General features: G+C 42.4%; 2 protein-coding genes across 3 annotated transcripts in view; one reads left to right on the top strand and one right to left on the bottom strand.

The window, feature by feature from the left end:
• The window catches only part of LOC127592276 (ATP synthase subunit beta, mitochondrial), a 4,085-nt gene extending 331 nt beyond the window's left edge, over window positions 1–3,754 (top strand). Inside the window, exons 2-10 of the mRNA XM_052052888.1 lie at window positions 1,283–1,456; window positions 1,553–1,727; window positions 1,838–1,959; window positions 2,060–2,244; window positions 2,333–2,491; window positions 2,560–2,682; window positions 2,747–2,959; window positions 3,054–3,255; window positions 3,340–3,754. Coding sequence (XP_051908848.1) covers window positions 1,283–1,456; window positions 1,553–1,727; window positions 1,838–1,959; window positions 2,060–2,244; window positions 2,333–2,491; window positions 2,560–2,682; window positions 2,747–2,959; window positions 3,054–3,255; window positions 3,340–3,437 — 1,451 coding nt within the window. The 3' untranslated portion in view covers window positions 3,438–3,754. The remainder of the gene's footprint in view (window positions 1–1,282; window positions 1,457–1,552; window positions 1,728–1,837; window positions 1,960–2,059; window positions 2,245–2,332; window positions 2,492–2,559; window positions 2,683–2,746; window positions 2,960–3,053; window positions 3,256–3,339) is intronic.
• A 79-nt stretch (window positions 3,755–3,833) lies between these two features.
• On the bottom strand, window positions 3,834–8,604 carry LOC127592427 (retinol dehydrogenase 7-like). 2 transcript variants are annotated; one of them, XM_052053189.1, is made up of 6 exons: window positions 8,467–8,604; window positions 6,493–6,807; window positions 4,777–5,035; window positions 4,540–4,703; window positions 4,236–4,462; window positions 3,834–4,061 (listed from the first exon to the last, which is right to left on the bottom strand). In XM_052053189.1, exons 2-5 carry the CDS (start codon window positions 6,803–6,805, stop codon window positions 4,239–4,241), a joined length of 960 nt encoding a protein of 319 aa, XP_051909149.1. In that variant the 5' UTR covers window positions 6,806–6,807; window positions 8,467–8,604; the 3' UTR covers window positions 3,834–4,061; window positions 4,236–4,238. The 2 variants fall into 2 exon arrangements, with proteins under 2 accessions (XP_051909149.1, XP_051909148.1); XM_052053188.1 differs by having other exon boundaries at window positions 3,834–4,462.
• Between the last annotated feature and the right edge of the window lie 3,376 nt (window positions 8,605–11,980).

The raw sequence follows: 11,980 nt of genomic DNA, 5'->3' as shown, positions 1-11,980 counted from the left end.
GTACAGTAAGAGATGAGGTATGGCTCTCAAAAGTACACATAACCCAGAAGCGAATGCACATTTTTGTTCTTGGCAGGTCGCATGTGTTGGACGATGTTTTGATACAAGTTTGGCTGTGCTAGCATAAATGACCTTTCTCTAATGACATGAGGTGGCTGCTCGACTAGCATTATAAGCTGGGCGTATCTGCTTGGTTTCTCGCCCGGAGTGCAACTTCCAAATGTTTCTCAATATGATACATCGAGTGATGAAAACTTATTTTGTTACGCGATTGAGTAGAATGAAAACCAACGGGCACCTCTCTCACCATGTTGCCGAAATGATGGCTACGTTAGCGTCGGCTGGATTTCATTCATCTGACGGCTTCAGCTAAAGTCAATCACCTGCGTAGCTTAGTTGCATCGTGCGTTTTAAAGTTGATCGAGTGTTAATTTGGGCCTTTATAAAGGTTATTGGGCGGCACGGTGATCGACTAGTTAGCACGTCCGCCTCACGGTGCAGAGGTCTGTCATTCGATTCCGGGCTCTGGGCCTCCTTTGTGGAGTTTGCATGATCTCCCCGTGCTTGCGTGGGGTTTCTGCGCTGTCCTGCCACATTCTCAAAACATGCACAGTAGGCTAAAGAAACACTCAATCACAAATTTCAAACCTAAGGCCTGGTCCGCCAGATCCGGCCTGCCACGTCGTTTTGCATGGCCCGCAAAAGCAAATCATGTGTGTCAACTTGTATGATTCTGACAAGTATCTGCATCGGAATGCCAAATTGTCATCTGTAATGGATACCGTTGACATCTTACAATAATTTTGTTACCCAGTTGACACTCACTTGGACAAACTCGTATAGCCGATTGGGCTGATTTCAAAACTAGAAATCCATCATTTTGTTGTGTACAAGTAATAATATAATGAGATGATTTAACATGTATTTGGTTTCACTGTCATAACCGAAGAGGTAACTCCTAGATGGCCCGCGACAAAAATGTTTGACACCCCTGCTCTATATTGTTCCCAAGTGTGATTGTGAGTGTAGTTGTTTGTTAATGCGTGTATTGCGATAGCTGACAACTGGTTGAGGGGTGTACCCTGGAGGATAAGCAGCATGGATGATGGAAGGATGGAAGGATCGATAGGGGGGGTGTTTGGATCAAAGGTCAGCAAATTAATTTTTACATTGGCTCCCAGCTTTCAGATGTGCCGCATTCTTGGTTTATCTGTCCACAGCATGCTGACGTGAATACAAGGTCACGACTGTAAATTGATCGGCCTGGGTGTTTCTCTCACAGGCAGAAACTATGTCGCGCCTGTGGCTGCCGCCAGTGTTGCCACTGGACACATTGTGGCAGTCATCGGTGCTGTGGTGGATGTCCAGTTTGACGAGGACCTTCCACCCATCCTCAATGCCCTGGAGGTTGCTGGACGAGAGTCCAGGCTAGTTCTGGAGGTGGCACAGCATCTTGGTGAGTGCTCGGACTTATAACTGTCTTGTTTCTTACAAGGACGTGGCAAGTCCGCTCTTGGGGGTTAGGATTAAAGTTGAACCTTGTTTTGTGTAGGTGAGAACACTGTGCGCACCATTGCTATGGATGGTACTGAAGGTTTAGTCCGCGGACAGAAGGTCCTGGACACTGGGGCCCCCATTAGAATCCCAGTCGGCCCTGAAACCCTGGGCAGGATTATGAATGTCATTGGCGAGCCCATTGATGAGAGGGGCCCCATTTCCACAAAGCAGTAAGTTCATTTGGGAGATGACCTTCAATATCCCAACTTATCATGCATGTCGTACAAAGTTTGCTTCCCCAAATGGATTTGCTACCAAGCTATTTTGATTCTCTTTGCAGGACTGCGCCCATCCATGCTGAAGCACCTGAATTCACTGACATGAGTGTCGAGCAGGAGATTCTTGTTACTGGCATTAAAGTGGTCGACTTGTTGGCCCCCTATGCCAAGGGAGGAAAGATTGGTATGTGCATGATAAATATTGATGATGATGATGAAATATTGAAACATGATTTTAATTTGCTGAATGAAATTTGATTGTAAACCTTGGTCTTTTTTTTCAGGGTTGTTTGGCGGAGCTGGTGTAGGCAAAACTGTGCTGATCATGGAGCTGATCAACAATGTGGCCAAGGCCCATGGTGGTTACTCTGTGTTTGCCGGTGTGGGAGAGCGTACCCGTGAGGGAAACGACTTGTACCATGAAATGATTGAGTCTGGTGTCATCAACCTGAAGGACACCACTTCCAAGGTGAGCCGATGTGACAGCCCTCACATTGATAGTTTTTTTTTTTTTTTTTTAAGTTTCATGTTCTTCCATTCACATCGTCCCCTCCTAGGTGGCGCTGGTATACGGACAGATGAACGAGCCCCCTGGCGCTCGTGCCAGAGTGGCTCTCACCGGGCTGACTGTGGCAGAGTACTTCCGTGACCAAGAGGGTCAGGACGTGCTGCTCTTCATCGACAACATTTTCCGCTTCACACAAGCTGGCTCTGAGGTCAGTACTTTCTTCACAGCTGTGATATGTATCGAAGTTGGATTTGGTTTAACTTTTTGACTTGGCAGGTGTCTGCCCTGCTGGGTCGTATCCCTTCTGCTGTGGGTTACCAGCCAACTCTGGCCACAGACATGGGTACTATGCAGGAGAGGATCACCACCACCAAGAAAGGGTCTATCACGTCAGTTCAGGTATGTTCAACGTTCACATTTTATTTTAGGAATTATAAAAATAACTCCTCCCTCTCCTTTTCAGGCCATTTACGTGCCAGCCGATGATTTGACTGATCCTGCCCCTGCCACCACCTTTGCTCACTTGGATGCCACCACTGTGTTGTCTCGTGCCATCGCTGAGCTGGGCATCTACCCCGCTGTGGACCCGCTGGACTCGACCTCCCGAATCATGGATCCCAACATTGTCGGAGCTGAGCACTACGATGTTGCCCGCGGTGTGCAGAAAATCCTTCAGGTCCGACGTTTTAATATGAACCCAGCCAAATTGATTGTTGGTTTAGTTTACCCCTCATCTAAACTCCTGCAATTAATTTATTTTTGTATTAAAGGATTACAAATCCCTTCAAGATATCATCGCCATCCTGGGTATGGATGAGTTGTCTGAGGAGGACAAGCTAACAGTGGCCCGTGCGCGCAAGATCCAGCGGTTCCTGTCGCAGCCCTTCCAAGTGGCTGAAGTTTTCACGGGCCATATGGGCAAGCTGGTACCCCTAAAGGAGACCATCAAGGGCTTTAAGAGCATTCTTGCAGGTGAGGGTGAAGGCTTATGCATGTCCCTTTACTGAATGGGCCTTCTCAAAATTCTCATCGTTTTTATTTCTTGGTCCTCCTTAGGCGAGTACGACCCCCTGCCCGAGCAAGCCTTCTACATGGTTGGCCCCATTGAGGAAGTGATCCAGAAGGCTGAGAAACTGGCTGAGGAGCACTCCTAAAGGCTTGAACAACTGTACTCTTGTGGAACGAAGAAGAAAACAAAGAAATAGGCAGGGGTGCAGCTGTTAGGAGCACTTGGTTTGTAATGGCCAAATACAGATGTATCTGTCTTGTCATCACGAGGAGTTATATTTAATGTCTCGATTTGCAAAAAAAAAAACCCGGATGGAATTTAAAAAAATGTCTGTCATAATTCGTCAGCTGTATTTCCGATTTGCGAGTCTTGTACCTATGCTTACCACCAGATGGCGCTCATGAGCCATGTCAAGCAGCCATCATTGTGAACGGCTGTGGCGTAAATAAAATGACAAACTAATAGCATCTGTCTTTGTTTTGTGTAGTGCAGCTGCAGTCTTAACAAAACAACATTGCAATCCAATGAGGTTACCCACAAATGTAGTTAACTTGGATTTATTTGTTTTATCTGGAAGAGGGTACTTTGCAGAATATTAAGAGGGGAAATCTTGTATCCTTGTTTTTGTAAAATGTACAAGGAAATGTGATCATGCTGCATGGAATGCTTTTTATTGACCTACTGAGACGTATGAACCCCAACCTTTAACACAGGCTTATCACCAAGGGGATGTACAATGGCCTGAACATATGCTTCCTTCAGATAAGGCCTTCAATATGGCATAGCATAACCATGGGAGAGACGGTTGGAGTGGGAGGGAAGGAGAGAGAGAGGGAGAACTAGTTTCATAATTTCAGTAGGGAAAAAAAAATAGGTACACATTTCTTGCAATTACATTTTGGGCACACACTACTATATCAAATGGTGTTTAAAATGTTAACACCTTTTATTGCATTGACTTGGCAATCGGAATGGCTTCTCTGCTCAGAATGTAGCCGGAGACGCAGGTTGGCATGTAGGAGAGCGGCAGCCAGAACAATTTTGCATCCCATCCTGGCGAGTAGCGGGTGCGTGGCCGAACGGCCGAGACCGCATGCTCCATACAGTTAACCACCTTCATCAGGTCTGCGTCTGATAGCTTTGCAACTTTATCTGTTAAGAGTGCTAATGCTGTAAAGGGTGGAGGAAGACAGGTGAAACAACTTTTCAAATTGGAACAAGTACTTGAATAAATAAGCCAATCTTACATTTCTGAAGATACTCCGGTCCATAGTCGTCTCTGACCTCCTGCGGCATCTTGGCCCACAAGGACTTCACGTTCTTACTCAGGATTGCGGCATCAGTCACGTTTGTTTTGAAGAAGCCCGGTTCAATGCACAGGACCTTGACACCAAAGGGTGCCATATTTAGCCTAAGGGACAAAAGCCAGTCTCATCACTGCTAGTTTGCAAACTCTCAAAAATGTCGTATGCCCGCAGTATCACCTGAGGCTGTCGTTGAAAGCTTCCACGCCATACTTGGACACCGTGTACGGGCCCCCGGTGGGACTAATTCTCCCAAACACACTGGCTACGTTGACCACCCTGCCCCTCGCCTTCTTGATGAGCGGCAGGACGCTGAGAGTCACCGCGATCACCCCGTTTAGGTTCACGTCCAGCATGGACTTGTAGTCATCAATGGTCAGCCAGTCACACGGGGCCGAGGGCACAGACACACCTGCATTGTTCACTATGGCCCACAGGCCTGAGGGGGCACATGAGGAAGTCGGTGTAGATTCAGCGCATAGCAGCCTTTAGAAAATGAAGGATGATTCATTTTGACCTGAAGCTGACCCGGCGTTATTTGGCCTCAATGAGTATGAGAGCTATTGAAAATGGATAGCTGTGAACAAGTGCGGCATCCGTTTCTACAACATGGTGGGGAGGAGGTAAAACCCCATCCATCCATCCATCCATCCATCCATCATTTTCAACAGCACTTTTCCTTCTCAAGGTCACGGGGAGCTGCGATCTATGCCATTTGAATTTTGGACAAACGGCAGACGATGTCCTAAACTGGTCGGCAGTCAGTCCTGGGGCGTATACAGACAGACAGACCTCAATTCAGACTCACATTCATGCCATCACTGGAAGGGAACTGAACCCGCTCAGCCTAAAAGGAAGCCAGTCATGAGCCAAGCACGACACCATCAGTGACTGGGACAACTTGACAAGTCTTCAAATGAATTAAATGAAAGCAGTGCAGCTTCCAGATATCTGTTTTCTGTACTGCATGATGGATATTTTTGCTTATCTTCGATAGAGGCGATCGGTTAAACAAATGATTTATCAAAGCCTCTCTGTAGTTGCATGTACTGTGTATCATAGATCAAGGATTTTCAAATATTTTGGATCCAGGACCCCTTAAAAGGGAGACATTTTGCCAAGGACCTTCCTCATAATCCAAATGATAAATAAAACTACCATTATCAACTCTTAATGCGATAGGAATGAAAAAGTTTATTTTCCAGAAAAAAAGTTGTAAGGTAAACTTGTATTTTTTTTAAGTAAAAAAAAAGTATTTACAAGGACAAATGTATTATGTTGGGATGAGAAGTTGTAATCATAAGAATTAAAAAAGTGATATTTTTCCCATGATGATCACAGCACCGTACGAGAGTATTTGATAAAAATCAGGGAAGGAAGTCATATTTCCTCTTACAAAATACATGTTTTCTTTCATAACATTTCACCTTTTATTCTGGAAAAGATACGATTATTCTCTAAAAAAAATAAGGCTGTGACTACAAAAACATATGTCTTTTGGTTCTCAGTTGTCAGAAAAAATGGGACCTTATTTCTCGAATAAATGTGTGTGTGTGTGTGTGTGTTTTATTGACCCCTGTTGCCATCTGTTTTTATGCACGTTTTTAAATGATACGACAATAATTTCTTCAGAATTGTTTTTCAGACCTCCAAGTTACCACTCGGGGACGCCAGTTTGGAACCCCTGTCACAGAAGATATATGACAGGCATAACAAGTCTATTTTGAGATATCTGTAGTCAGGAGGAGAAACTACAGATGTTTTCCAATAAAGGGAGTAAAATAATAAGTTATCCAAAAAATACCTGTGAATACTTAGGTGAAGTACAGATGCCTGACAAATTACAGAAACAAAGTATTTGTACTTGGTTATTTTCCAACGATGCTGCACACTCACCACGCTGCCCCACTTTGTCCTTGATCATCGCTGCAACTTTGGTGACACTTTCATTCGATCGAACATCCAGATGTGTGGTGGTCAAGTTTCCGGAGCACGATTTCCTCAGCTCTTCCTCGCCCTTCTCCGTGTAGCAGGAGGCGATGACTCGGAAGCCCAGTTTGTCCAGGTGACGGGCCAAGAGATTTCCAAAGCCTGTGTCGCAGCCGGTGATGTACACATACTTGTCGCCCTTGTCAGAGACCCTGGGCAGCTCCCTGATCCAGCGGTACACGTAGTAGAACACGACGAGTGCCAGGACGTACAGATACATGTCTGCAGAGAGCAGACATCCAGCTGTTTACTAGAGAGCAGTGTGTTATGCAACAAGTACTGCAGTTTTGAACAGTTGGTATGCCTTCAATTGTTTCAGGTCATTAGGTGCGTTCTCATTTATCCTGAAGTTTTACCCAGAATCTAAATGCGATCCCCTCGTGCATGGACAGTGTGAGGCAAATTGTGGAATCAATTAGGTGCAGGATTTGAATTACTGCGGTCAGGCCAGCCGCAACTCACAAAATTGAAGTCAAACCAGCCGCAGTTAACATAGAAAATAAAGTCAATGTTAGCTCTACATCAATTATTAAAATTTCACGTGATTTAAAAAAAAAATCACACACAAAAAAAGAGTTGTACGTATCCCGGAACTAGACCAGGTCATTTGAATCAGGTGTGTTGCAACAGGGAGACTTGGAAAACATACAGGACAGTGGCCCTCCAGGACCTGAAATGTCAGATTTCAGAGGCCTTTTATTTTGAAATGCAGCATTAGATTTCTTCTTTCTACCTACATTCTTGCTGCTGGAGGCTGTAAATTTCCCCAGTGTGGGACAAATAAAGGATATCTTAACTTAACTTAACTTAGATCTTAATGAAAGTATTGTGGTTGGTTACCTGGGGTGGCCTAGTGTTCCCTAGACCTGGTCCGGTTGTGGGTAATGTATACCTAAAATTAAACTTTTAATGACTTTTTTGAAATGTTATTTTAATGAGGTTAAAGATTCGAAATGTCTGATTCCAGAGGCCTTTTATTTTGAAAAGCAACATTAAATCTTAATGAAAGTACTGTGGTTGGATACCTGGGCTGGCCAAGTGTCTGCAGTGAAATCGTTCGTCTTGTATTTGTTAACGAAACTATCAATCAATTTAGTTATCGTATCGACGCGTGACTTCTATTTTTGTTTTCGTTGAAAACAAGTGTGATGAAAAGAATGACGAACAATAGAAATGTAAATTTTTATTCAAGGAAATTAACAGCGGATCAAATGCTATTATTTTTTTTTAACTTAGAGATCTCCCCAAAAACCAACAAACTTATATTAAATATTTAGCTTTTGTTGCTACCATGTTGTTGACCAGTGTGAAATCATTTGAAACAATTTAAGCTTTGAAAGGCAACATTCAAAAATTAAATGTTGACCTTATTTGAGACATGTTTTACTGCAGCTCATAACTGTAATAAGCCTACTCTTTTTCGTCTTCATATTTTTCTACCTCACTCTGGGCAAGGATTGCCTCACCAGTGGCGAATCTCACTGCACGTCACTGGGCAGAATGTACTTTACCCTCCGAGCGCACACATTATCTTGAACAGCATCTAACTTGACTTCACATGGGGAATTTCTGACTTTGCCACTCAGATTGCTCACCATTGCATTTGTGGGCTCATCACATTTTCATTCAGTCATGAGTAACAAAACAACTTTCCATGTAGGCCTACTATTACATCTGAAATTAGGATATGATTTGCAAATTTATTTCATAAAACAACATCCAACTAGTGTTATAAATGTTTAAATTAACACGCGGTGTCAAAACTGGAGTAGGAGCCCACTGTATAAATTGTATACGTGCAGTTTTTTTTTACCATCATGTTGCAAAGAATCCTTTCTTAGCAAGTGGACAAGAAGCAGAAAGACAAGCACAATATCTTACCGGTTAGCAGGAGGTGGCCCAGAACACTGTGAAGCGCTTGAGCGTGGAGATGTCCTCTGGCCTATTAATGTATAATCTCTGTTTATAACTTTTGAAACACCCCTTTCATTCTTTTTTTTTTCTCAACACACTTGCAGAATGGCGCCCCTAGCTGTCAAAATAGCTACACTGCAAGAGAGAGACATGATCTTCAACTCCCTTAGTTTACATCAGGGGTGCCCAATAGGTAGATCCTGATCTACCGGTAGATCTAAGACAGGTCCCAAGTAGATCGGAGGAGTGTCGAGGAGAAAAAAACACACAACCATTTGTGTGTCTTTGTACATGTTAATAATATATTTTTGTGTTAAAGTACACTGCACCCTAATCATCTTATCAGTCTCATTTTCACCCAAAAAATCTTTGAAAATAAAATAAAGCAGGTAAATCTTGAATTTACGGTGGCGCGTGATTACGTCACCGGAAGTTGTTTGCGCTCAGCAGTCTGCAATTGCAGCTTGTGATCAGAGCTGTTGCGCTCTATCTTTTATCGTCATTATTCTCATTCAGAGTTTGCTTCGTGTACAATTCACCGAGGGCACGGGCAAAGAATAGGAATCCAGGAGGGTCCAGGGAAGCACTTTAAAACGGTACGTGCGAGCTACGACAGTTAACAGGCTGCAAAAGTGTGTCGCATGCCTCAGTTTCAGGCTGTTTCTCATCAGGGCGTGCGTGCGTGTGTGTGTGTGTGTGTGTGTGTGTGTGTGTGTGTGTGTGTGTGTGTGTGTGTGTGTGTGTGTGTGTGTGCGCGTGCCGTTAAGGGTAGATCCCGGGAGGTTAGTTGATCGAAAAGTAGATCTTCGATCCAAAAAGTTTGGGCACCCCTGGCTTACATGATTCTTATTTCATGGATGGAAGATATGGCAATGTAACACAAACACTTTGGTTTAAAAGTAATACTCATGCATAGGTGTGGCCACAAACCATCGCCAAGCAACAACAGTTTCCTAAACCTGCTGCCTTGTAAACAACGGTAAATGGAGTGCTTTTTTCTACGTCACATGATGCAACGAGTCTGCGAGGCTGCAGGCACTTGGATTTATTTATGTTTGTATTTCCTCTGTTGACTTGTTACATCCTTAGGCGAGCATACAATCCAGTGGACACTCCTCTCCAAAAGTACTAGAATAGTGAGGCCAATTCCTTTATTCTTTCATGTAGACTGAAAAGATGAATAAGATACAAGAAAAGAACAATTTTGATTTAATTTCCAGCTATTTATAGCCAGTTTTCTCTTACGTTTAATATGAGCACACAAATACTGGCAAAGACAAACTTGAAATGAAGTGAGAAAAGTTTATTTTTGTATTTAGTTCCCTGCTTGCATTAACTGCATGAAGCCTGTCATCCATTGACTTTAGGCCTATCATCTCCCCCACCCAATCTTGTGATGCTTGTCAAGGCTTTTCACCACAGCCTATGTATGTATGGTTGGGATGATTCTCTCCTCACGCAACATTGGGGAGTCTGGAGATTGACCTGGCCTGTCTCAAATGTTCCACGCCTTGAGCCTGATGATCTCAATTGCTGCTTTGGGTCTAATCTTCTCATTGGATAAATGATTTCCAAAACAGTTTCATTGTAGCTTTCTTTAAATTAGCAGGTAAAATGTTTCTGAAGATTTTTGAGATCATTTTGCTGCTGTCATCACGTCTTCCATTCAAGATGAGAAGTAAACCCATGCACGCTCAACTTTTTCTTTCACAAAGTTTTATCATTTACATTAATTAATGATTAATCTTTGTCTCATAAGTCAATAGAACATTATCTTAGAACTTTTGCGGGTTGTCTGTGTAAATTATCTGCAAATTCTAACCTGGCCTTCACATTCTTGTTGGTAGTGTTTTCTTCTCGTGGAGCATCTGTACATCTTGTTCGTGTCCTGCGCTCTCAATTTGTTTCTGTCATCAACGTTTATAATCTTCCTTGATCTGCAGTGACTGTTACTTAGTAACATTGTGCTTTCTTTCTTCTTCAGGACATTGCAAATGGTTGGAAAATATATTTTTAAAATATTTATTTATTTTATTTAATGGCCCAGTCTGATTTTCTATATTCTTACTACTTTGCAATTGCTTGTTCTTCACCCATAGAGAACTCACTGGTTTTTGCATTGGTTCCATCAAGCCACTGTAATATTAATGTGGTCTTTACAGGCATTATTCTGGATGGGATCAAGGCTAAACCTTTTGGTCAATACAGTTCAACAGGGTGCTTGAAGCACGTTTTTTCTTCGGCTCGGTCGTTTCCATTTTTACCGTTGGGTGGCAGTAGTGTACTTTAAATATTTGCCGTTGTCTGAAGTGGCCTGTGGTGCCTTCAAGCAACCTCGCAGAGCCCTGCTTCCCTGACAAATTTGTAGCATGATTTCACAAAGTGTGCATTATTTTGCTTTACCTTACTTTTACATATTCCTTGACTTTTGAACCGTCGTTACATTACGAAACAATGTCAACATGTCCATGGAAAATCAAGCGTCTTGTGTTTTTAAGAAACCGCATGATGGTTCCAGTTTAGATTCATGTTTTTGTGGGAACTTTCATGTGAATTCTGGATTCCGGTTTTAGAGCTCGCGATGGCTCCATGTTCCGATGCCATGAAGGCAGCGGGACTCCATGAAGTGAATGACCTCCAGAAAATTGCCTCCTGCGTGCGCAGTCCGTTAGTTGTTTGAAGAAAAAATGTAGGCACTTCTACGAAAAGGGTATTGCCACAAATATGGACTGGAATACATTAAAAGTGTCACTAATTAGTGTATTCAGAACTGGATTTGGTGTGTTTTGCCTGGTAGAAGTAGAAGCTTATGTGCAAGGGTGCTCGCAGCTGGGGATTTGGAGCCCGGCCGCATAATTTTCTGTAAATTGAAAATATTATTTTTAGGGTATCTAAAATCTTGCATTTAGTTAGGTCCATAGAGTGCTGATTAATTTTGTAGATTTTATTTTCATATTAAACACCACAACAATGGATCTTACAATTTCACAAAAGGATTTGCGTTACATTAACTCATTTAATGGACTTCAAAAGTAGGTGGATGATTGTTCCCCAGCAGGCAAATTGGCCAGGTGCATCCATCCATTTCCAGCAGATAAAGTCTGTAGTTGACATCTGGCAACTGTTTTAGTGGACCGATCAGTGTCAAGTACAGCAGATCAACAAACCACTGGCAACATTTAAGTAGAGAAACCCAGCAACAGCTCATGAAGCATACCACATCATGTCATAGACATGTCATGACGACTTAAAACATACCATAAAGGCAACTCAATACTTTTTAAAGGAACATTATATATGTATGTGTATATATATATATATATATATATATATATATATATATATATATATATATATATATATATATATATATATATATATATATATATATATATATATATATATATATATAGATAAATAGATAGATAGATAGATAGATAGATAGATAGATAGATAGATAGATAGATAGATAGATAGAGAG

Source organism: Hippocampus zosterae, chromosome 2, assembly GCF_025434085.1.
Source record: "Hippocampus zosterae strain Florida chromosome 2, ASM2543408v3, whole genome shotgun sequence".
NCBI lineage: Eukaryota > Metazoa > Chordata > Actinopteri > Syngnathiformes > Syngnathidae > Hippocampus > Hippocampus zosterae.
Note: the sequence above shows the minus strand (reverse complement) of the source record. Positions and strands in the feature narration are given on the sequence as shown.

Bases quoted from the DNA above. Each gene is read 5' to 3' on its own strand.
- LOC127592427 (XM_052053188.1), bottom strand. From the start codon at position 6,805: ATGTATCTGTACGTCCTGGCACTCGTCGTGTTCTACTACGTGTACCGC. The intron at 5,036-6,492 runs GTGAGTGTGCAG...GTGCCCCCTCAG, and splicing joins GGACAAAGTGGGGCAGCGTG to GCCTGTGGGCCATAGTGAAC. The intron at 4,463-4,539 runs GTAAGATTGGCT...CACCCTTTACAG, and splicing joins ACCGGAGTATCTTCAGAAAT to CATTAGCACTCTTAACAGAT.